This window comes from Taudactylus pleione, unplaced genomic scaffold (genome assembly GCF_031769625.1).
Source record: "Taudactylus pleione unplaced genomic scaffold, aTauple2 ptg000216l, whole genome shotgun sequence".
NCBI classification, from domain to species: domain Eukaryota; kingdom Metazoa; phylum Chordata; class Amphibia; order Anura; family Myobatrachidae; genus Taudactylus; species Taudactylus pleione.
Window position 1 is genome coordinate 1,534,084 of NW_028284618.1, and position 25,754 is coordinate 1,559,837.

The 25,754-nt window shown below is 48.3% G+C and overlaps 1 protein-coding gene across 1 annotated transcript in view; it reads right to left on the reverse strand.

Annotated features, from left to right (window-relative positions):
• Positions 1–1,285: 1,285 nt before the first annotated feature.
• Positions 1,286–25,754, reverse strand: part of MALRD1 (MAM and LDL receptor class A domain containing 1) — a 612,799-nt gene continuing 588,330 nt past the window's right edge. The window contains exons 38-40 of the mRNA XM_088478591.1: positions 22,967–23,048; positions 20,352–20,414; positions 1,286–1,656 (exon numbers count right to left, since the gene is read on the reverse strand). Of these exons, the coding sequence (XP_088334717.1) occupies positions 1,585–1,656; positions 20,352–20,414; positions 22,967–23,048 (217 nt within the window). The 3' untranslated portion in view covers positions 1,286–1,584. The remainder of the gene's footprint in view (positions 1,657–20,351; positions 20,415–22,966; positions 23,049–25,754) is intronic.

Genomic DNA, 25,754 nt, shown 5'->3' on the forward strand with positions numbered 1-25,754 from the left:
GAAGTGAAAAATAAATTTCCATTACAACTAGCAAACATTGGTCATAGAGATACGAAAACCACACTTGGCCTTGAAGGGGCTAAATTACTATTAGATGACATCTACTGGTTACTGTATATTCACATTGGGGGCCTGATTCATAATAGTACGCTATTGCATTCTCAAGTGCGTTCGCACTTGCAGTGTATTTATGAAAATATACTAATGCCTTCTAACAGACTCCCCGCCTGAAATTGTGTACGACAAACTGTGCAAATGTTGCTGCACCCACTTCCTCTATCTGTGTTGTGTGCAGATTCTCTAGTGATTGAGAACACCAACATTGATGCAACATCGGACGCACATGGATACACCAAGTAAGTCCTGGGCTGTGCAGATTCTGGGTCAACTGTTTCTCTGAAACTGGCCTCTGAGACTGTAGATCTGGGATTGGGAATACAGCCGTCATTGCAGACACATCCATGGAACTCCCATAACACGAACCGGCCTCTTTTATGACCACTTCCCTGATTCCACCCTGGAACGCCCATGGATCATGGTGGTCTGCTCAGTGCCTTGTGTTCATGGAGTCATTGCGAATGCTGCCTCAAACTTTAGTTTGCGTGTGCAAAGTGGGACTTTCCACGCCGTTTCGTGCAGTAGCAAAAAATCGCTCAACTGCAGCAACATAGGCCCAGCGTACAACTTGGAATCAGGACCTGGATGTGTCAGCAAAGGGGCAAAATAGGTCTAATAGGGTCAAAATTGTAATCTTTTTCTGTTTACTTATCCAATGAGCACATCTATAAAACAGCAGGAGATGCAGTGACTACAATGAGTGAATTAAATCAATAATAAAAGTGCTGTACGAGTGAATGTAAGAAATCAATGAACATACAAAGTTATGAGCTCATTGGAACGGCCAGTGTGCAATACAGTACTTTAAAGGATAATTACGTTTTCTATCGTTAAACTTGCTCTTTTATTGGTAATGGCCGTAGTGGTCAAATCTTCCCACCAATCTCTCACCCTATATCCTTAATCTTGTCACAAGAGCCAACCAACACTGGTGGTCTCACAGATATCACCGACTCCTATAGAATTGATGGGCTGCGTGCTTAGGAATAATGCTGGCTCCATTGTCTGCACCTTATTCACACTATTGCGTAATTTAGCACATTGTTAAAAAGTTTTTTAGATACTCAAAAAATTTAACTCTACAAAGCCCAATAATCAATATAACGAAGACACAAAACAATGATTTAGATAATATTTAATCATATATAATTTTAAGGCCTCTGTTTTAGTGTATTAATTCTGTAACCAAAAACTTGTATAGAACTTATGAAATATGTATTTATTACATCTCTTTATGTTTTGTTCATAAAATATCCTTCAGTAACACATACAGTAGTTCCACTGATGTTATTTCTGGTGAGCCATTGGCGTGTACTAATATAGGCAGCTCAGAAAGCGTTTGTTAGTTAATCTGTGTATCTGGAACAGCAGGTGGTATTTACATTGACAAGCACTGGAGCTGTAAATGATATTATAATTCATCTCAAGAAAATTTCAGTACTGAACAAGATGATTGTGACATGAAAATTATATGTTCTCTTCTTTTGTGCCATACAGCGGGTTGGGAAAGGAACAGACCTTCAGCTCTTTCTTGCAGTTCTAGGGGATAAAATAAGGTTTTAATTAAAATTAGACTTTAGACTGCCTGGCATAAAGTATTTGAAATAATTATCAAATAAAATGTGCAAATTACATTTGCTCAGTTATCCCCCCCAAAAAATTATCAGCTTGATGGAGTAGCAGTCAAGTGCGCTTTTCCCGCCCCGCTAACCGGATTGAGGGGCAGCTATGTATGTGTGATCCCAGGGGGCGCTGAGAGGAGGGGCAGTGCCATAACAAGGTTTTATGCTGCCCTGTGCTGGCCCCGCCCCTTAAATGACATCACACCTATGGGTAAGTACAGCATTGCCCGAAGCATCCTAAAGACTCTCTGGACAGCTCCACAGGCTATAGGCTCTGCAGTAGCACTAGTGACACAGGGCTGCAGGCTGGCGTACCATCGTTGGCACCACCCACAGAGCCCTGCACTCTGTACGGCAGCACCGCTCCCACACGTCTAGTTACGGCCATGGGTGCGGGGAGCGGGTACTAATTAATGGGGTGGCTTATAACACCCCTTCAATATCACTCAGACCTACTATAAGTCTTGACAGCACCAGTGATCCCGCATGCCCGGTGAGATTCAATGGGTGGCAGATTGCGCCATTTGGCTCACAAAATGGATCTCACATAAAAAATTTTCTCCAGTTCATATGCAATATAAATTATATTGGCAGAACCTATGTTGATAGGTGTCAGCTGTGTGTGATGGAGGTCACACGCTGTATAGCTTAACCAGTGATTGGGTTATTAACCAGGTAGACCAGTGATTCCCAACCACGGTCCTCAAGGAAAACTAACAGTCCTGGTTTTAGTTATATCCATGATTGTGCACAGATGGTTAAATCAAAATAATTGAGGTACTATTTAAGGCATTTGTGCTCAAGTATGGCTATCCCTAAAGCCTGGGCTATTAGTGTGCCTTGTGGACCGTGGTTGGGAACCCCTGAGGTAGAATAAAAGGGTGTGAGACAAGCAGATCTAGCCAGGAGGGGGATAACAGGGATAGTGTGCTGTGTGGTGGCAGTGGGATTTGTAGTTCCACTAGGTGGTGATACAGTGGTAAGCGGTGGCACATCAGCGTCTATACAGTATTTGGCTCAATGACTCAGAGACCGTCCTAGCAGGAAAGCGCATAAAGCGCGTGCATGAGCAGAAGGCGTATTGGGTTGGAGGACGCGCAGGTGCAGTGAGCGCACCTCCGTTATTGTAGAGCGAGAACATTCTCCTCCAACAAATTAACTATATTAAGTCTGAACACAATACATAATAGAAATACTAAGGGCAAGAGGAAGCGGTTTCTAGAGATTGAAAATAGCTGCTCCCAAACTGTGTGCAGGGATAAAGACCTATATTCCCCATCATGCAGAGTTGTACCTATCGTACGTTGCGTCCAACCCTATCTGTACACTTGTGAGCACTTGCACTAACCCTATACTAGGTGCAAAAGACACACCTGGAGATAGACGTTACTTTACTTACATCCGAATCTTCATAGTCCCAGTTACATGGACACGATCTGACTGATTGCTACATTCCTGATTGTAAGTGGAGATGCGGATAATTACAGTGCATGCAACTTTGTATCATCTGAGTTCCGGAGCATGCGCAGAGCAAAAACACAGTTAAAAAAAACCTCTGCGTTAGCCCTTATAATGTATAAAAGTACTACATACAGCAGGTACATGCGGTATGTGTTTATGATGCACATACAGCACGAATTATGTGTTATTAGGATGCACACCTATAACACCTGCTCAAGATGTAACTTGATGCTCAGGCCAATCATACGTTGTCTAACTGACATTGTAAAATCCAGATGCATTAAAATTTCATTAAACAAGGAATTTCTGGCCAAGCACTGAGCCAGGAAAATCCTTCCCACCACACTACACTGTAAACACGGTGCCTTGAAAAGTATTCAGCCCCTAACACATGTTTTAAATTTTCTTGCTGCCGATCTGAATTCAAAACAGATCTGAATTCTAGGCATCGCTCCACACTGTATTAAGGACCATCCCAAATAAAAATAAAGATTCAAGAACCTTTCAACAAGCTGCAAAAATGAAGAACAAACGGATCAAATGCAAAAATATATGTGTACATCTTGTAATAGCAAGTTAAAATTTCCACAGGTGAAATGAGTGAGTCTCATGTTGTCAATTAAATATAAATATCCTTCTCTCTGTGAGGTCCTGCAGCCAGTGGCGTAACTAAGGTATTTGGAGCCCAGGGCAAGGTAAAAAACTGAGGCCTCCCCCCCCAAAGTATGTGCGTGTGCACCGAAAAAGTGGGCGTGGCCACATGCCACAAGAGCGTGGCCACTGAAAAATGGGGGGTTGTCAACATGACACACCACCGTTTCTCATCACTCTGGGAACATTCCTTTCGATTCCATATGCACCTTAATGCCCCCAGTAGTGCCCCTCTTGCAATGCCCACTGCAGTAGTGCCCCTTATGCAGTGCCCCGTATACTAGTGCCCCCAGTAGTGCTCCTTATACAGTGCGCCCAGTAGTGCTCCTTATACAGTGCACCCAGTAGTGCTCCTTATACAGTGTCCCCAGTAGTGCTCCTCAGGGCTGCCATCAGAAATCGTGGGGCCCAGTACAAATGAAAAAGGCAGCTCCCCCCCCCACCTCCTTGGTTCTTCCCCTCAAAGGCCTGGTGGATGCAGAGGTGCAGCGTTGAGCTCTGGTACCTGAAGCAAGTGCACGCAATGAGCTCCCACCACAGTACTGACGTGCCTCACATGCCCCTCAGACTCACACATACACGCACAAAATAAGAGCCCATCCACACTTGGCAGCAATATTTGACATGGACGTGACACAGCTTACAGATGGGTATGTACTTTACTAATAAATGTATCTGATTGCATAGAAGAGAGTGCTGCTTATTCTAGGTTTATGAATGGATTCTGCTATATGGATTATATATAAAATAAACAAATTAAGATATTTGACTTTTAAGATTACAAATGAATAATGGATTTTTTTAAGGTGAGAAAAGCCTAATGATTTAATAACATAAGACTGTGCTTACCTGCCATCCTTAGATTCGGATACTGTATGTGACTTTGAACACAACACAGATATGGCAAGGGGGCAGAGGCCCACTTGGGTAAAGGACACAGACCCAGATAGGAAGGGAGCAGAGTCACAGGTGGGGAGAGGGCAGAGGCAGGGGTATGGAGAGGGGGCAAAGGCACAGGTATGGGGGAACAGGGGCACAGATATGGGGGAGCAGAGACATATGGGAAGGGTGCTGAGTTACAGATTTTGGGAGGGAGGGTCAGAGGCAGGATTCTGCAATAGTAAAAGGGACAGTGGGGCAGATTGTATAGGGGTGGGGGGCAGAGGCAGGATTCAGGAATAATACAGGGGACAGTGGGGCATATTGTATAGGGGTGGGGGGGCAGAGGCAGGATTTAGGAATAATACAGGGGACAGTGGAGCAGATTGTTTAGGGGGGAGGGGGCAGAGGCAGGATTTAGGAATAATACAGGGGAGAGTGGGGCAGATTGTATAGGGGTGGAGGGGGCAGAGGCAGGATTCAGGAATAATACAGGGGACAGTGGGGCAGACTGCATAGGGGTGGAGGGGGCAGAGGCAGGATTTAGGAATAATACAGGGGACAGTGGGGCAGATTGTTTAGGGGGGAGGGGGCAGAGGAAGGATTTAGGAATAATACAGGGGACAGTGGGGCAGATTGTTTAGGGGGGAGGGGGCAGAGGAAGGATTTAGGAATAATACAGGGGACAGTGGGGCAGATTGTTTAGGGCTGAAGGGGGGCAGAGGCACTATTTTGGAATAGTAAAGGAGGCAGGGGGGCAGACACACCTCTGAGTGTGCACCGCAGTCGCTCTCTTACATTTTCTTCTTCAGTCAGTGCAGTGCACACAGTTACTGTCCAATGAGAGCAGGGGGAGGAGAGTAGGAGAGCTGAGGGTGGAGCAACTATCGAGGCAGCAGAGGTGAAGAAGAAACTTAACTTATTTTATGGGGTCCTGAGAGGGGAACCTGCCTGCGAGAGGAGGCCCAGTGCAACTAACTTTATTAGAATCTTGTCCTCCTGCAGGGGCTTCTGATTCTATCAGAAGCAGCCAGACATTGGTGCCGGCTATGTGGGTGCTTTAGCATAGCCTCCAACATTTCATAGAGAAAACCCGGTACAGGGACGTGGCCACGTTCAAAAGGGGGCATGGTTACATTTAAAGGGGTGTGTCCACGGGGCTGTACATGGGGGCTGGAGGCAGCTGGCACTGGCTGGGCTCTGACTTCTGATCACCGGCACTGGCGTGATTACGTCAGCGTCAGTGCTAACTGCACTACAGACCACCAGGGAGGATGGAGCGGCGCCGCCTGTCACTCAGCAGCGCTGTGGGAGTCCTGTGTCCCAGCAGCGCTGCTAAATAATTCAGAAGATTGTACCCCACCGGTACAAAACGGTACAGCCCCTGTTGCCAGTACAGACCTTTAAAAAACGGTACTGTACCGGCTAAATCGGTATAGTTGGAGGGTATGCTTTAGCAGTGCTGCTGGCTGGAGAGTTAATGAATGACTCATCATGTCTCACACAGCGGAGCTTTGTGTGTTTTGACTCATTCATATCTCCGGACAGCGTGAGGGTGAATAATTAACAATTAATTAACTCTGCCGGATGCCTGGCCTCTCAGCTGTCCGGGCCTGGTACAGGAGTACTGGCTGTCCCCCCCTAATGGCGGCCCCGGTGCTCCTTATACACTGCACCCAGTAGTGCCACTTATACAGTGCCCTCAGTAGTGCCCCTTATGCAGTGCCCCCAGTAGTGCACTCTTATACAGTGCCCCAGTAGTGCCCCTTATGCAGTGCCCCAGTTGTTCCCCTTATACAGTGCCCCCAGTAGTGCATCCTTATACAGTGCCCCAGTAGTGCACCCTTATACAGTGCCCTCAGTAGTGCCCCTTATACAGTGCCCCTTATGCAGTTCCCCCAGTAGTGCCCCTTATACAGTGCCCCCAGTAGTGCCTGTTACGCAGTTCCCCCAGTAGTGCCCCTTATACAGTGCCCCTTATGCAGTTCACCCAGTAGTGCCCCTTATACAGTGCCCCAGTTGTTCCCCTTATACAGTGCCCCCAGTAGTGGTCCCCCTATGCAGTGCCCCCAGTAGTGCCCATTATGCAGTGCCCCCAGTAGTGCACTCTTATACAGTGCCCCAGTAGTGCCCCTTATGCAGTGCCCCAGTTGTTCCCCTTATACAGTGCCCCCAGTAGTGCACCCTTATACAGTGCCCTCAGTAGTGCCTCTCATGCAGTGCCCCCAGTAGTGCCACTTATACAGTGCCCCTTATGCAGTGCCCCCAGTAGTGCCCCTTATACAGTGCCCCCAGTGGTGGTCTCCCTTATACAGTGCCCCCAGTAGAGCGAGTGCAAGACAGTGTCAAGACCAGAAAAGGTGGCACCCCCTATGCAGTGCCCCTTACATATATAGAACAGACACAGGGAAAAAACAACACTTACCCATACCTCCCAACATTTTAGGGTGGGAAAGAGGGACAGGTCGTGCGGCGAAGGCGTGCGCGGCCGAAAAGGGGCGTGGCTTTAGGAAAAAGGGTCGTGGTCTACTGAAAACGGGGCGGAGCCTCGCGGCTTCCCCCGTTTTTGTCACTTTGGGGGCGTGCCCAGTACTCTACGAGACGCTGGGTAGCCCCCAGGCTCTCCGTACAGAAGAGAACAGATGCCGTGCGCATGCGCACGGCATCTGTTCTCTTCCAGCACACCCGCTGCTCTGCTGTGCAGAGCAGCGGTTTGTGCTCTCCCAACTTCCCCCCCACTGCAGGACACTGCGGCCCGCTGGCGGGACAGCGGGACAGTCCCAGAAAAACGGGAAGCAGGACAGTCGGGAGGTATGCAAACCCCCGATCACACATCGGGGAGAAGAGGTATCAGCGCACATAACGTGCGCTGATACCGCTTCAGGGCTTCATACATCTCCCCCAATGACTATAAGCAAAGTACAGTAGATAAAATTAAAGTGCCCAGCATTATTAATTTTGGAAAAAACAAATCAGTCTATTATATATGTATTTAAAAGGAACAAGGCATTGAAAATAAAAAAAATTATAGATAAAGGATGTTCATGTTTATAATATAAACATGAACAGTTCATGTTTATATTAAAAACATGAACATCCTTCATCTATTAATTTTTATTCATTTTCAATACCTTGTCCCTTTTAAATACATGGCTTGACCCTTTACACTATAATTATTACCTGCAATATATCAATCAAAAATCATGATGCCAGGTGAGTATTATATACACCACATGGTATGTACAGAGCCAGCCGTGGAAAGCAGAGAAAAAATCTCTGCCCTTGCAGTTAGGCAACGGTTGGGGGGCGTGGCCGAGCGTCTTTAGTATTAATAGGTCACCAGCAGCTCTCTGCAGCTTGCCATCAGTATTGGGGAGGGTGGACGTGGCTGGCCGGAACGTCCCTGCATCATCACGCTGATGACGCAGATGGGCGGGCCAGCCCTGTTGGAGCTGCCGGATGCAGGGTGAGGTGTGCGCACAGTGCGGTAAGCTCACCGCTGTGTGCGCAAACAAGCACAGCAGTGGTGACAGCGATTTCCCCCCAACCTCCCCCGCCGGCGGGACACTACAGCCCATGGGCGGGACAGCGGGACAGCTCCCAAAACACGGGACTGTCCCGCGAAAATCGGGACAGTTGGGAGGTATGCTTACCTGAATACACACTCCTGCGCCCGCTGCCGCCTGCTCCTCCGTCCTCACGCTCTGCACTATGGGAAAGACGTTATGACTAAACAAACACACCACCGCCGGGTAGTACGAGTTTGTTACTGTGTAGTGCAGACTGCACTACACTGCCTTGAAGCCACAGTCCTGGACTGCGGCCGGCAGCGCCTTCTTAACCCTCCTGTACCGCAGCCTAACCCTACCCTCCAGCAGCCTAACCCTACCCTCCAGCAGCCTAACCCTAACCCTCCCCCCAGTGCCTAATCCCCCTAATCTTAAGTCACCCCCTGACCCTAATACTTACCTCTGCAACCTGTCGGGAGTCAGGAGGCCGCTGTCGGTATTGTGACCATCAGCATCCTGATTGTCGGGATGCGGACTACATCCCGATTGTGAAGAGGCTCAAACAACATTGAAGTGTAAATACGTAACTACAGTGTCACTGGCCCTGAGAAAGTTTCTGCGAGGCCACCAGTATCATTAAATGAGTTACAGAATCCACTGGAATCAGATAGACTATAAGGTTTGTGGGTCAGCAATCTCCAAGTCATTTACCAAAAAGCACTTTGTGGTACTATAGGTAGGATGTAACTAGGGGTGTGCACCAGCCACTTTTCGTGTTTTGTATTTTGGTTTTGGATCTGGATCTGGATCTTTCTTCGTGTTTTGGATCTGGATTGGTTTTGCCAAAACCACCCTTCCGTGTTTTGGGTTCTGGGTTTTGTGTTTTGGATCTGGATTTTTTCTTAAAAAATAAAAAAAAACGCTAAAATCACATAAAATGGGCCTTTTTTTGTTCCTACGCTATTAATAACCCCAATAACATTAATTTCCACTCATTTCCACTCTATTCTGAACACCTCACAATATTGTTTTTAGGCCAAAAGGTTGCACCGAGGTAGCTGGATGACTATGCTAAGCGACACAAGTGGGCGGCACAAACACGTGGCCCATCTAGGAGTGGCACTGCAGTGGCAGACAGGAAGCCAATCAGCGTTATGGTGCCCATTTGCATGTAGCACGAACCCGGGAGATCCGTGCTACATGCATCTGTCTGATTGGCACAGAGCAATGACAGGTCCGTGAGACCCGTCTGTGCTGCTGTGGTAAAAAACAACAACTTATACTTATACTGTCACGGTGTGTGTGTCCTGTGTTTTTTTTAAAAATTTTTTTACAGGTGAACTACAGGTACTAGTGGGCCCTTAATCAGGGTTGCCGACATTTAACTCCCTCCTTCCGGGAGGGAGCTGTCGGGCAATCACAGTGGAAAGTCTCACTGCAAAAAGGGGGCATGTCGCGTGAGAAAAGGGGGCGTGGTTAGGAGGATGACACGTCATTGGGGCGGGGCATGGGCCGTGACAGCCTGTTCGCGTCATGGTAGCCCCGCCCCCTCTTCACAATGCCGATATTAATGGCATTGTGATGCAGGGGGCGGGACTACGATGACGCGATTCAGCACAAATCGCGTCATCGGCCCCCCGCTGCCGGGGTTTATGCAGGTGGGTCGCTGGGGCCGGGAGACTTGCCTACCTTTCCGGGGGGCCGGGAGCGGCACCCGATTTTCGGGAGGCTACCGGCCGAATCGGGAAGGTAGGCAAGTATGGCCCTTAATGCCCTGCATGCTGGTACTTGTGGTTCTCCAAGTACCAGCATGCGGGGCAGGATTGCTGGGACTTGCAGTTCTACTTGTAAAGACAATGGCCCTCATTCAGAGCCGTACGCTCTGAGCAGAGCGCACGCTCTGAATGAGGGCCGCCCTCCATAATTCTGGAGCGTCCTCCTGGACGCTCGTATAGCTGTGGGTCACCACCCACAGCCTATACGAGCGTGCAGTTTGATAGCCGCGATGGTCGTGACCATCGCGACCATCGAAACTGCGAGCCGGAGCCTGCGGTTGAGGTTTTCAACCGCAAGGCCCGGAGTGATTTTGGCTCTATCAGAGCCAAAATCACTCCCACTGACATCACTAGTGATGTCAGTGGGCCGGCTTCTGACGGTAGGCATTCCCTTGGGAACGCCCCCGTCAGGGAGGCACGCCCCTGGCACGCCCAACAAAGGGGGCCTGCTGTCAATCAACATCGACAGCACGCCCCCTTTGATCAGACACAACGAGCGAAGGACGTTCCTTCGCTCGTCGCGTCTGGCGCATGCGCACGACGGAGCTCCCGCCGTCGTGCGCATGCGCAGTGCGCAACATCGACCCACTTGCGAGCGGACAGCCACTTGCGAGTGGGTCTGAATCAGGCCCAATGTTTGATATTCTTTATTTACACCACACCACACAATCAACCCGCCACCCAACGCCACCAGGGATGGCGGGGATAGCCCCGGGCTATCAACCTGGGCCTGGGGTGCCCTGGAGAGGGTGACCCCTTTATTGGGGGGGTCCCCAGCTCTCCAGGGATCCCCGGCCTGGGCTGACTAGCGGTCAGGGCTGATGCTGCGGCTGGGGGGCCCGGTGAAAGGGCTCCCCTGGCTGTGGCATCAGCCCCCCGCTAGAAAAAGTCCAGTGCTGGTTCTGGAACATACAGGGGAACCCTACTAATTTTTTTCCCCTGTATTTCCAGAACCAGGACCGGATCAGAGCCCAGAGCTGGTTGCGCAGAATACGGGGGACCCCTACGTCGTTTGTCCCCCGTATTTTGTCAACCAGCGCTGGTTCTGACTAGCCCGGTGCTGGTTTTGCTTAAGTACAGGGGACCCCTACATCGTTTGTCCCCTGTATTTAAGCACACCTAGCACTGGGTCACTAATGCCCGGGGCTGGTTGCTCTTTTTTTGGGGGGGGGCACGCCATTTTTTTCTTTTTTTACACAGGTTTTTTTTTTACCACAGCAGCACAGACGGGTCTCACGGACCCGTCAGTGCTCTGTGTCAATGACACAGATGTAAGTAGCACGGATCTCCTGGTCCGTGCGTGCATCTGTGTCATTGAAATACACAGCAGCACAGACGGGTCTCACTGACCCATCTGTGCTCTGTGTCACTGTCAATCACAGATGCATGTAGCACGGATCTCACGAGTCCGTGCTACATGCAAATGAGCACCATAATGCTGATTGGCTGAGAGCCATGACAGACGGCTCTGTCAGCCAATCAGCACTTTGCCCATTAAAGGCAAAGGCATTTTTTTTAAAATGGCCGCTCGAGGCAAAACCTCGAGATCTGACAGCAGATCTCGAGGTTTTGCCTCGGGAGAGGGATCCGGGGCAGACAGGGAGATCCGAGCTTGGGCTCGGATCGCCCCGGATCCCCGTAGTTCGGGTGGGTTCGGTTCTCAGGGAACCGAACCCGCTCATCCCTAGATGTAACATACCCTGGCTGGAATCAAACAATATCCTTGCTCATAAAGAATTAGCAAAATACAATTTTGAGGATACTGCAGAGATGTGTGCAGAAAGTCTTGTGCCAAGTATAGGTTGGTGCATGTGAGCAGTGATGATGATGGGTATGTATCAAACTAAGGTGACAGATAGGGGCAGGCGGACTGCAAAGATAAGGTACAACTCAGCACACATGCAGACATAAGGATATAGGACGTGATTCAGAGCCGCACGCAATGCTGATGTTCTGCTACTGCGCGTGCAAAATACCCTAAGAACTCTGGTGGCGGCGCGCGTGTTACACTATGGACCTCATTCAGAGTCTCTCGCTAGCGCTGTGCACTCGCAAGCGGCCCGATGGTTTGCGGACGTGCATGCGCACGATTTATTCTGCACGTGCGCGAACTACTCTGTGCGATCGCAGGCCGCTGGCTCGCCCAGCAAAGACAGCCCAGTGAAATGAGTGAGAGGAGAGGCCGTTTGTGTGTGGTAACAGGGGCAGGACACTAATAACGGGGGAGTGGAGGTGCGAACGCAGGCGTGCCTGAGTGTTTCAACGCCATTTTAGAGGCGTGCATAATTAACAGGCAGCGTCATAGTACACGTCACATGCCTGTTTTTTACACTGAAGTCCTCGCAGTGCTTGCGGTAGGGTAAGGCAGCCACAAGCACTGCGATCGCTTCCGATTGTCCTCGATGTACCAATGTTTTAATAAACTTCCTGGAGATGACGTGTGCTGGTAGGTGGCTCTGCCTGTGAGAATGGGTGTGCCTTGGTGAGCGAACGCTTCCTGTGGCGTCACTTTGACAAATTTGCATACGCTGGGGGCGAGCGATCGCATCTAGCGAGAGACTCTGAATGTGCACACAGAGGCGCAGCTGTGATTGAGACGCACGGTACCAGTAATGTATTGGAAATGTACTGGGCGGTGACTGGTAGGCGGCTATTCAGGTGCACGGAGAGGGCCCGTCCTATGGGTGTTATGGGAGTATCGTGGGTGTGTCACGCCTGAACTGGCTGCGCACACAGACGCTTAATGACTCACACTGGAGGCCGTTCTCCGACGGAGAATCTGCACCCAGCATGAGGTTGGTGCACGTTTTGATGGTGCGACTGATGGCGGCATCTCTAGATGCACCAAATGGTATTACAGCATCTGACGACGCGCAAAGGGGGCATGTCAGTCCATGCACAGTCAGACGCACGGCTGTACACCAGGAGAAGGGCTGACAATAGAATTAGCATAGAGCTGAAAACGCGACTGCAGCAAAAAAACATGAAAGCGGTCGCAGCAGCACACGACTCAGAATCAGCCCCATACTATTATCTCTCTGCACGCTACAGGGGCATCTACAGCAACTTTTAGTTTTCATAAATTAATTTTCTACATCATTATCATACTAAAAGAGCCAGCAGTATTAAACAGGGAAGGGAAGTATGGAACAAACCCTGCTCACGCCGGAACCATGAAACAACTGAGTGGCTGTTCTAAAATCGCTTCACAGCACAAGACGCAAGCAGCAAGAAAATCTTCACCATTGTGGTAAGAAAAATATAAATTAAAAAAATGTATGTTTATTGGTTTTATCTATAAGTCTGGTATTTGTTTGCATGATTTAGGTCTTACTTATCACATTATTGTTTGCGAAGTACGTTGCTTTGTTAACCCCTCCCCCCATCCCTGGTGGTACTTGCGCCGGGTCCTCAATAATTATCTATAGAACTAAGAGACTCAGGGCCTGACCCGGGGTCGATGGTGGCCCAGTGCGCATGCAAACCGTCGCCCGGGTCTCGTACCAAAGGGGGCGTTCTGTCGATGTTGAGTGACAGCACGCCCCCTTTGGTGGGTGGGCCGGGGGAGTGGCTGCCCAAACGGAGGCGTTCCCATGTGAACGCCTCCGTTTGGGGGCGGCCCCACTGACATCACGAGTGATGTCAGTGGGAGAGATTTTGGCTCTGTTAGAGCTGAAATCTCTCTGGGTCTTGAGGCAACGAGACCCTACCACAAGGGTCTCGTCGCAAGCCCGATGGTCGCAATGGTCTTGACCATCGCCACCATTTTCCTGGCCGCTCGCTATAGCTGTGGGTGGTCACCCACAGCTATGCGAGCGACCTGGAGGCCGCTCTAAAAAACAAGAAGGCCGGCCCTGATTCAGAGCGAGCACTCTGTCAGGGCGTCCGGCTCTGAATCAGGCCCTTAATACTAGTCCCAAAGGCAGTTAATAGGCATGATATTAATTGTTGATACCTATGATACAAACCAGACTGTATTCCGCACTGTATCCGACCTGCACTGCATCCAACCCACACTGTATATCGCACTGTATCCAACCCACACTGTATACAGCACTGTATCTGGCCTACACTGTGGACCTGATTCTGTAAGATCGTAAATGCAAAGCTGCATGCAGACAGCTTTGCAATTGCGATCCTTGTAGATATAGTAATGCAGCAGGAGGCATCACGCCTCCTGTGCATTACTTAACCGAGCTGCATTGTCCAGGGCCGGCTCTAGGGGTGTTCGACCAGTGCGGTCGCACAGGGGCACCACCCATAGAGGGGCAGCACCCCTCCCCATCATCCCGATTTCAGCGGGACAGCACTGTCCCGCTGTTCCACCCGCGGGCCGAAGTGGCCCGCGGGTGGTCAAATCGGGAGGTTGGGGACCCCTACCGCCACAGCTGTGCGGCGGTGCCGGACCACCGGAGTGTCCCCGGAGTGTGAATGGAACCATTCACTGATGGGAGACGGCTGGGGGAAGCCCAGCCAGTGACGGAGTGCTAAGGCTTTTCCCCCAGCCTGACGTTATTTGGAGGCATGCCATGTGGGCACGCCTCAAAATAACGTCACACAGGGGCATGGCCTATGGTAATTAGGCCACTCCCCCAAATTCGGTCGATGTTAGGGCACCTTCTGAAGGGTCGGCACAGGGTGCTCCGAACCCTGGAGCCGGCCCTGGTGTTGTCCAATGTAGCATCAGCTAATCTGCGTACCATCGGCCGGCTGCAGTGACCCATGGGGTCTCACAGCCGGCCGCCGCAGTTTAGGGGAAGAGGGTAGGAAATCTCCGACAGCCGATGGAGATCCTGGCTTCTACCCTCCCCCGAAACGGCGGTAACATGCCTCTGTTTCAGGAAACGGAGCGCATCGCCGCCCCCTCCACGCCCACAAATGGCAGCAGACTGTCAATCTCTGACAGTCTGCTGCCAGTTTGCGTGCGGCCTCGCAGACCTGTTCTGCACATGCACAGAACAGGTCTGGAGCCTGCACAGATTCCCAAACATCTGGAATCTGTGTTCAGCAGTGCATACACTGTATCCCGAACTATATCAGACCCACACTTTATCCTGCACTGTATCCGACCTACACTGCATCCAACCCATACTTACCGACTATCTGGCTGCCCCTTCCGGGAGGGAGCAGCCGGATCGGCATGACTGGGGGGCGTGGCCAGCAAACGGGGGCGGCCAGACGACAAGTGTTTGCAGGCGGGGCGGGGCCACGCGATCGCATCATTTTATAGGCAGTGTGAAGCAGGGGGCGGGGCCAAAATGATGCGATTCCGCGTGAATCGTGTCACCGCCTCCCCCCGCTGCGGGGATTTTACATGTAATTACGGGGGGATAGGAGGGGTCGGCGGTAGCCGGGAGTCTTGCCTGCCTCTTCTTCCCGGGAGAGTTTCGGGAGGCTACCGACCAAATCGGGAGGGTAGGCAAGTATGATCCAACTCACACTGTATACCACACTGTATCAGGCCTGAACTGTATCCAAACCACACTGTATCCCGCACTATATCAAACCGGCACTATATCCAGCACTGTATCCGACCTGTATTGTATCCAGTGGCGTATCTATAATGGGTGCAGTGTGTGCGAGGCACACAGGCTCCCGGGTCCAGGGGGGGCCCGCACCGCACACACTGCACCCATATATTTTTGAAACTTACCTGTCCGAGGTCCCGCATCGGGTGTCACTGCTGCTCATTTCCGGTGTTCTACGCATGCGCAGTAGACTCCGGGCACACTCTAGTGCCCGTAGTCTACTAATGCTCCGGTGGCTGGCCAGTCGCGTCAGTCGGCTGCCAGCCACCAAGGAGAGAGGAGGGGGCCCCGCACGAGGAGTGCACACAGCCCCCTCCTCTCTTAAAACGCCCCTAACTGTATCCAACCCGCATTGTATCCAACCCGCATTGTATCTGACCTGCACTGTATCCAACCCACACTGTATCCCGCACTATATCAAACCCGCATTGTATCTGACCTGCACTGCATCTGACCCGGACTTTACCCTGCACTGTATCTGACCCGCACTGTATCTGACCTGCACTGTATCTGACCCGCACTGTATCTGACCCACAGGTGCGGAATGCTGTTTTTATGGTTGGGGAGATTTTGCGGAACTGCTCAACAAAAAGGCTGATTGAACAGGCCTTTACATGGGCGCACAGCAGTGGCGGGCTGGGCCGGGGGGCAGGGTGCCATATGCCCCCCGGGCCGGTAGACTTTTGCCTCAGTGAGGGCCGGTATCACTAGTGCACAGGCATGACTGACGGCCGGGTGACAGACAGAAAGTGCTCTCAGTCGCTCCGACTATAGCAGCATCAGAGCGGCTGGGCAGCATTCTCTGCCTGTTACCGGGCTGTCTGTCACCCTATGTAGCTTGTGGCTGCACACTGAGCAGCACTCCTTCCGAGGCCGCTCCGCTGCAGGGGCTGGGCACCTACTTCTGTGTCCTCTGTCCCTTCCCCGGGCTCCTTCCTCTCCCCGGCTAAGGCCCCACCCCCTCTCCGGGAGGCCCCGCCCCCTCTCTTACCCTGTCTGACTATATTAATCCATCACCTCCTGTCCCTGCTGAAGACTCCGCCCCCTCACCACGAGTCTCCGCCCCTTCACTAGTCTAACCTGTCTGTGTCACATCTGCTCTGCAGGGACCAGAGACAGAGCAGCCTTCCAGGCAGGTAAGTGCCAGTGGAGGTGTACATGTTTACATGATATTTGAGAGAGAAGGGGGGGGGGTGTTGGAATACTTATGCAATGGGGGGCTGTAGTTATTTTTATCTTTGGGGGGATGGGGTGTTTTAATACTGTCGGTGCTGGGGGTGATGTAATAATGTGTGTGAGTGTGGGGGGGGGTATTATTATTGTGTGTGATGGCTACTGTATACTCAGAATACCTGTGTTATATGTGGGTCACTGATGATTTCTGCATAATCTGGTGATTACTGCGTTATCTGGCAGCCATTACAACGCTCCCTGATCAGGTGGTCACTTAGAACGTCCCTGCATTATATGGCAGTCACTGCGACGCTCCCTGATCTGATGGTCCTTGCGAACATCTCTGCATTATATGGCAGTCACTGCGACGCTCCCTAATCTGGCTGTCACTGCAAACCTCTCTACATTATTTAAAGCACACCCACATTAGGCACACCTAATTAGGCTATTATAATGTGTCTTTTCTCCATTGCAATGCGCTGGTGGAGAAATCGGGCCACTTACTTGTGTCTGCCCCCCAGGACAAAAGTTGCCAGCCAGCCCCTGGCGCACAGTGCCAGTAATCAGTGGCCCAGAATCCCCAGGAGGAAAATACAGATTGGGCACTGAGAATAGGTATGTGCTGGGGGCATGTGCACTTGTGTAGGGGGCATTCATGTCTGCTGTTGCTATTTATTTACATATGGTTTAGGGTTTTTTTGTTTGCTGCTTGTTAACTATGACTACTTGTTTTGAACAAGGATATTCCACGCAACGATTCTTAGTAAATTTCTGTGTTGTGTTGTTTTCTATTGAACGTACTTGTGAGTTGATTTGATTGGTTATTGCTAATACATTGCTAATTTGTTAAACATATGTAAAGAGAAATAACTGCCGTGTGTTTGTGCCGCTGCTCTGTTGGTTGCTTACTTTAGCCGGCCAGCCTATGGCCTATGTTAGTGAACAATATTGTGAGCTGTTATGTGGTCAAATTGACTGGAAATGACTGGAAATGACTGGAAATTAATGTTGTTTAAGCTAATAATACTGTAGAAACAAAAATTATGTGATTTTAGCTGTTTTTACAAATGTTTGAATAAAATACAGATCCAAATCCAAAATACGCTAGGGCGGTTTTGTAAAACCAAATCCAGATCCAAAACCTCGAAGGAGATACAGATCCAAAACCAAAACCAAATCACGGGGGTCGGCGCAAATCCCTAGTTATTACCCAGTTTTGTTCTATTAATGTTTCCAATTGTGAAGCGCAACGGAATATGTTGCGCTATATAATAAAATGTTAATAAAATAAATAAGTATACATTTGTAGTTCACAATTTTTAAAATGTAACTATTTGAAGGTAATTCATTGAAGTTTCATCTAAACCTACTCAAAATGCAGCAGGACAAAAAAAAATACATATCTACTATGTTATTTTCATAGTACTAGAGCACAGCGCGCCCTTTGGGTCTGATTCTGAGATGCACATAATGTGGTCGCAATTTCCGGGCGCTTGCAGAGATCACAAGTTTTATGCAATCGCACTGCCCCAACCAGGGGCGTTTTAAGAGAGGAGGGGGCCTGTGCGCAGCCTCTGTTTGGACCCCCTCCTCTCCGTCGGCACAGTGAGCATGGTAGATTCTGGCTTCATGCCAGAATCTACTGCACATGCACAGGTCTCCGGGAAAATGGCTCCCGCACCTATTTTTCAAGGGACATCTCTTCTGAGCATGCACAGGTCACCGGGAAAATGGCCGCCGTGATCGGAATCTGCGGACAGGTAGGTATTTATTAACTATGGGTGCAAGGTGTGCGGTGAGGGCCCCCCTGGACCGCACATCTTGCACCCATTATAAAGACGCCTATGACCACAGCCCTCCAAGTACAAGAGCAGCCGTCGTTACTAGTATTGGCACTTACACCTACCCATTCTTGGTGCAGAAGATACGACTGAATATTGTGCATGAGCACAATTACAGTAGGTGGCAACACTGGTTACAAGCCCACCATATGCCCACGGGGCGTGTCCCTTATGTGCAAAAGCCCCTTGCCACCCAGTTGAAACCAAGTAACTCCCTGTAGAACTGCATACCTCCCAACATTTTAAAATACCAAATAGGGACACTCCACCCAAACAAGATCTCTTTCCAAACCACGTCCAGATCTAGCAAAGGCACCTACTTTGTGCTGAATCTGCACACCTTTCACGGCCTGCAAAAATCGGGTTCATTGGGAGGTATGTGACTGCCGGGTGTGGTATAGAAGATCAACAGTGTCTAGATAGACACTCAATAGATCGACAACAGATGGTAGACAGACAATAGGTAGACAGGGACAAAAGGTCGACAGGTACAAATGGTTCACACACATATGATCGACAGTGTAAAAGGCCGATAGGTACAAAAGGTCGTCAGGGAAAAATGGTCGACACATATATGGTTGAGATACAAATTGTTGACTTTTTTTCAAAATTTAAGCCTAGTCTTCACCCTAACCCACCCCCTGGTGCCTAACCCAACCCTCCCCCTAGTGCCTAACCCTAACTTTCCCCCTAGTGCCTAACCCTAACCCTCCCCCTAGTGCATAACCCTTAGTGCATAACCCTAACCCTCCCCCTAGTGCATAACCCTAACCGTCCCCTTAGTGCCTAACCCTAACTGTCCCCTTAGTGCCTAACCCTAACCCTTCCCCTAGTGCCTAACCCTAACAGTCCCCCTGGTGCCTAACCCTAAATGTCCCCTTCCACAGCCTAACTTTTACCCTCCCCCTAGTGCCTAACCCTAACTTTCCCCCTAGTGCCTAACCCTAACCCTCCCCCTAGTGCATAACCCTAACCGTCCCCTTAGTGCATAACCCTAACCCTCCCCCTAGTGCCTAACCCTAACCGTCCCCTTAGTGCCTAACCCTAACTGTCCCCTTCGTGCCTAACCCTAACCCTTCCCCTAGTGCCTAACCCTAACAGTCCCCCTGGTGCCTAACCCTAAATGTCCCCTTCCACAGCCTAACTTTAACCCTCCCCCTGGTGCCTAACCATCCCCTTCTACAGCCTAACTCTCTGGCAAGCGCCTAACACTAACCCCTAAAAATTTTGGAAAACACTTGGAGAACATTTATGTGTCAACCGTTTGTGTGTTGACCATGTGTTCTTGTCGATCTTTTGCACTGTTGACCATTTGTCAGTTGACCTTTTGACCTGTTAACCTATTGAATTTCTATCTAGACACTGTTGATCTTTAATCTGGTTACCCTGACTGCTACTGTATACTCATTTTAATTTGGTGGAAGTTGGTGGAGTCAACATAGACTGGGCCACATGATCTGTTAAGCAGCCAATGTTGTGTTAGTTGTAAACCATGAGGTGTTTATAGCACTGTCGCTTTAAATATGAGATCACCTGGTTACAAGTGAAATACCATTACATTGTTTGTTGGGCAGTGGGTAGGTGTCCTTCAATCCTATGGCATCTCTAGAAAAAAATAAATTACTAGGGCTGTCCCATAAACCTCAGTAAGCCCCTTGTCCTCCTGCTCACCCTGATTTCTAAAAAGTATACAGTTAGAATCACTTAATACATTTAAACCATCAAACTGATTATTTTGATTTTTTTTTTAAATTAAATTCTATTTTCAGTGGATAAAACATTATTGAACTGTCACCTCATTGGCTGTTTTCCAGGGAAAAACACTTATTTGGACATTAGGATCCACAGTATCACAAAACTGAAAGATAAAATTAGTTTGCATTAAAATACATCACCATAGGGAAATGCAGTACCTTTAGCATAACCTACATATCCTACATAGCCAATGGCGTTTCAGCTGCAGTTTTTAACACTAGCAGAATTGCCAGTAAAAATGCACTTAAACCACATACACGTGATCTGTATTTTTACTAGCAGTTTAGAGACAATTGTATGATTGCTAAGCACCGCAAGTGCACTAAACTAGAACATATAATAATACTATCCCAATAAATGCACAGCAAGACAAGGTAAATGTATGTAAAAACGCAAATTAAGTTTTATTGTGAAAAACGTTCACGAGCATTTATCTTTCAATAAAAACCAATCGGTAAAACATAACGCCAGCTGGGTGTGTACCCTAACACAGGTAAATATGTCACATGGAGCTACAGTAAATGGTTGGCTGCACTACCTAAAGGTACATGAGAGTTGTTGCTGTATATGATTCATACCCAATTGTAGCTCTTTGCAGCTTTGTACGTATTTCTATGCTTCCATGTACCCGGAACCAAACTTAAACTACAGATGTGTCCTAGCACATCTTTGCTGCAGTCCAACAAAACAGCCCCTCTCTGCGCATCAGGTCCTGTGAGACTCTGCTAGTGCCAGGCATCTTTTTTTGCTGAAAATGACTCATATGGAATTAATCACCACAGTCTCCTGGTGCGTCCTAGTCGCATCGCTTTGTGACGCATTTTCAGAATAAAATTCCGCCAGACGCTAGCAGAGTTGCACGGGACTTGGCGGCTCACTCACACCAGGCATGTCGCGCTGCATGGTGCATTGACAATAGATGTAGGAGGATACATCTGCAGTTCTAAATGAGATCAGCTCTAAATGGGAGGAAACTGTGGCCCTGATTCAGAGTCGGACGCTCTGACAGAGCGCTCGCTCTGAATTAGGGCCGTCCTTCATTTTTAGAGTGGCCTCCTGGCCGCTCGTATAGCTGTGGGTGACCATCGCGACCATCGGGCTTGCGACGAGACCCTTGTGGTAGGGTCTCGTTGCCGCAAGCCCTGGAGTGCTTTCAGCTCTATCAGAGCCGAGAGCACTCCGACTGACATCACTTGTGATGTCAGTGGGGCCAGCCCCAGACGGTAGGCGTTCCCATGGAAATGCCTCCGTCTTGGCAGCCACGCCCCCGGCACGCCCACCAAAGGGGGCGTGCTGTCACTCACCATCGACAGCACACCCCCTTTGGTATGAGACCCGGAGCGACGGCTTGCCCGTCGCTATCCGGGTCTCGCGCGTGCGCACGACGGTGCCGGCTCCGTCGTGCGCATGCGCCCTGGGACAACATCGACCCGCTTGCGAGCGCTCACGAGGGGATCTGAATCAGGCCCTGTGTCAGATTGCATGGGATATGTAAAAAAAATTATAATAATAGTCCTGTGATTTCAAAAAACAGCCTTTTTTTTACTTTCCCGGCACTCAGGGGAAATAATATGTTAGATATAATTTTATACCATCCTTCTAAACAGGTTATGTGCACACTTAGGGGTAAATTTACTAAAGTGAGAGTTTTTAGAAGTGAGTTTTAATAGAGATGTTGCCCACAGCAACCAATCAGATTCTACTTAACATTTAACTAGCACCATCTAGAAGATAATAGCTAGAATCTGATTGGTTGTTATGGGCAACATCACTTTTAAAACTCACTTCTAAAAACTCTCACTTTAGTAAATTTACCCCTTAAGGTGCATATCCACTACACAATTAATGATCGATTGAACGATAACAACATCGTTATCATTCATTCAATCATTCATTATACTGTGCAATGGATATTGTGCCCACACTGAACAATATGTCGTTCAGTGCCGGCACCCTCCCTCATCCGCGAACCTGCACAACTTGTCGATATCGTCAGGTTGGACAGTAGGTACAGGCGATGACAGATGCCGACCAACGACCAGCGGGAGCACGCATCATTGGTCTTTAGGTTGTGTCTGACTCTTCGTTGACTGCTCGCTTTCAATATGCTAATTTGTCATGTGACCATAAACTCACAGAAGTAGCATGCGTACAACCCTGAGTTCAGTTACCAGCAGGGATGTTATAAGACTGGTGGAGGTCTGTGTGCAGATGTCCCCTCCGACTGGTGCGGAAATATGGGGCCTGCTCTATATCTATAGTGATTACTAGAACACGATGGCGACGGCGCCATAGTTCCAGAGATATTGCCATAATGGTTTTGGCAGCCAGCAGGATTGTCCGACTGGCGGGAAAGTAAATGCAGCAATGTTTGCTAGGTGTGCGGTGGACCCCATGACCCAGGGTCCTATGTGCACCACAGACCATTCATCCATTACAGATACGCCACTGGTCACCAGTATATCACAATAAGATGCAGCGGAATCCTGCTTGTTTGCTAAACAATGAGCTTTTATATACAGAATATTATGTCATATATTACTGCTTGGCACCTCATGAAAAAGTAAGCAAGCGAGTAAAGCGATAGCTCTCCTGTACTGTTCCTCTCCGACTCAAAGCAATCGTACTGTAATGGCTGATAAAGATTTTATGTACCTCGTTCTCAGGAGCCGTGCTGCTTCCTGCATAATTCGGATTGGAAAACCCACTGGTAATGGTAATATCGCCTTTATGTTTCCTGTTGGAAAATGAAATGATAGACGGCTATAACTTTAATCATGAGAACATGAAGTTTTAAACTGAGCGATGACTAACATAAGTATTCGACCTGTTATTCTTATTTATACATAGATATTTGTGTGTAGGTATATCTGTCTATATATATATATATATATATATATATATATATACAGTGTATATATATATATATATATATATAGTGGAACTTTGGCGCCGTGGCCGGAAAATATATTGTAGGTAATGCAAATGCAAGGTCTATTCTGGTGATCACACTATAATATCCTCTGCTAAAAGGTGGCAGGTCTGTCCCTTCAATAAACCGTCTGGTATAACGGTATGTGCTGAAATTTAGAAGAGGGGAGAGGGGACAAGCGCCTGATAGTGTGGTATTGTCAGATAATACAATGAACAATTTTTTAGAAGTGAGTACCCGTAACGTTGGACAGAGTTCCCAACATGTTTCGCCTCATAGGCTTCCTCAGGAAGCCTAACCCTAACCCCTGAGGAAGCCTATGAGGCGAAACATGTTGGGAATTCTGTCCAACACCCTGCACCATTGATTAAGAGACTATCCTGTATATCCCTGGAAATAACGATTCTACAAGAAAACTCTCCCTTAGGACCAGCCACCTTGTTTTTAAGATAAGTTTTTGAATTTCTATTGTAACACTGTTTTAAAAATTATTTGCCATGAAATAAAAAACATTAACTATTGGATACTAGTGACTGTAGTTCACTTTTAAGGATATCCAAATTGGTGGCATGCTGGAGTAGGGGGAAGAGAGCAATTAGAAAGGTGGAACTTGAGGGATTCCTGTCCAAAGATGGATTTATTGTTACGCTTAATATACAAGTGTACTTATGGTACGGGTACTCACTTCTAAAAAATTGTTCATTGTATTATCTGACAATACCACACTATCAGGCGCTTGTCCCCTCTCCCCTCTTCTATATATATATATATATATATATATATATAAACAACACAGGACCGGCACTCATCAAAAATATAGACAGCTTTGCCGGGTGCCCCCACAAAAATAGTAAAATACAGACCAGGAGGTGCGGCACTCACGGACCCATACGAAGAAACACGACGGTGAGCCAGATAATAACGTTTCAGTTCTTTATGTAACTGTCTTCAGAAAAGTACAAAACAAACAAACAGCATACCTTAAGTAGCCCATCACCAATCACCAAGTGTCCAATCCGCGCCGCATGTTCAGCGTCCTCATTCCCGCTGAATCGCCTGCGCTGACGATGACGTCACCACTCTCGTCGCACACCACGTGACACCCACACCAAGCGTTGTTAGCGCCTAATTAGCCTGTATGTACTGCTGTATATATATAATATAACTATGTATTATGCGCAGGTGGTGATGTGTTTAAACAACTTGTTACTTTGTTGCTTAGCAACGCTTGGTGTGGGTGTCACGTGGTGTGCGACGAGAGTGGTGACGTCATCGTCAGCGCAGGCGATTCAGCGGGAATGAGGACGCTGAACATGCGGCGCGGATTGGACACTTGGTGATTGGTGATGGGCTACTTAAGGTATGCTGTTTGTTTGTTTTGTACTTTTCTGAAGACAGTTACATAAAGAACTGAAACGTTATTATCTGGCTCATCGTCGTGTTTCTTCGTATGGGTCCGTGAGTGCCGCACCTCTTGGTCTGTATTTTACTATTTTGTGGGGGCACCCGGCAAAGCTGCCTATATTTTTGATGAGTGCCGGTCCTGTGTTGTTTGTAGTTGGTTATGCTCTGTGGTGAAGATGCATTTTCCTGACAAGGCACCATATAACTCCTATATCAGGGGTTAATATAAATTGTTGTCTTCATCTCCAGTCCCTCCGTGTTTTTAAAAAAAAGTATTGTGATACACATTTCCTATATGTTTTTGGTGTTGTGACACTTTTTCACTGGATTGGAAATAATAACAATTTGTGGCACATATTAACTACTGGTGTGACATTGTTTCATAAATGGCAGAATCACAGGCTGATGCTTCTGAAACTCTATTTAACCCCAGTAACTATCCAGTGGGTGATGCCTTTACATACTCAGAGTCCGAGGCAGAGGACATTCTCTATAAAGAGATACTGGATGATGAGGCTGAATCTTGCACACCAGATGTGATTTACCGAGATTTATTACGATTAAAGAAAAAAGAAATCGATTTCAAGCTACATGGTATCTCACTCAGTGACTACTTTAAGACCAAAAAAATACCTAGAGGTTTCCGTATTAGGAATTGCCCAACAATCGGTCAGAATGATCCAGCATTTTGTAAGAAATGGATCGCCATTTTAAATAAATGTTCGTATGACTTATTATTATTGGTGATTGAACAGTCTAAAAAAGAACTAGCAACGATTGTTGAGAAAATCGATAGTTTTGAATCCATACATCTGCCCACGTTAAGAGCTGATAAAGATTTAGACTGGATGGAAAAATTGTCCAATCAATTAAATGTTTACAAGAGAGACTTGATTAAATTTAAAAAAGAAAAATTGCGGAAGGTCGAATTGGATTACGAGAGACATCAGGTATATCGGTGGCTGGCAGGAGGGCAACAGGAATATGAACGGAGGGTACCATTCTTTAGGAGACGGAGACCCCCTTATCCAGCAGTGGATAGTGAATCATCTCAGGAATTATATAGTACTGCTAGCGATACAGACAGACCTATGGGAGGTGCGAGAC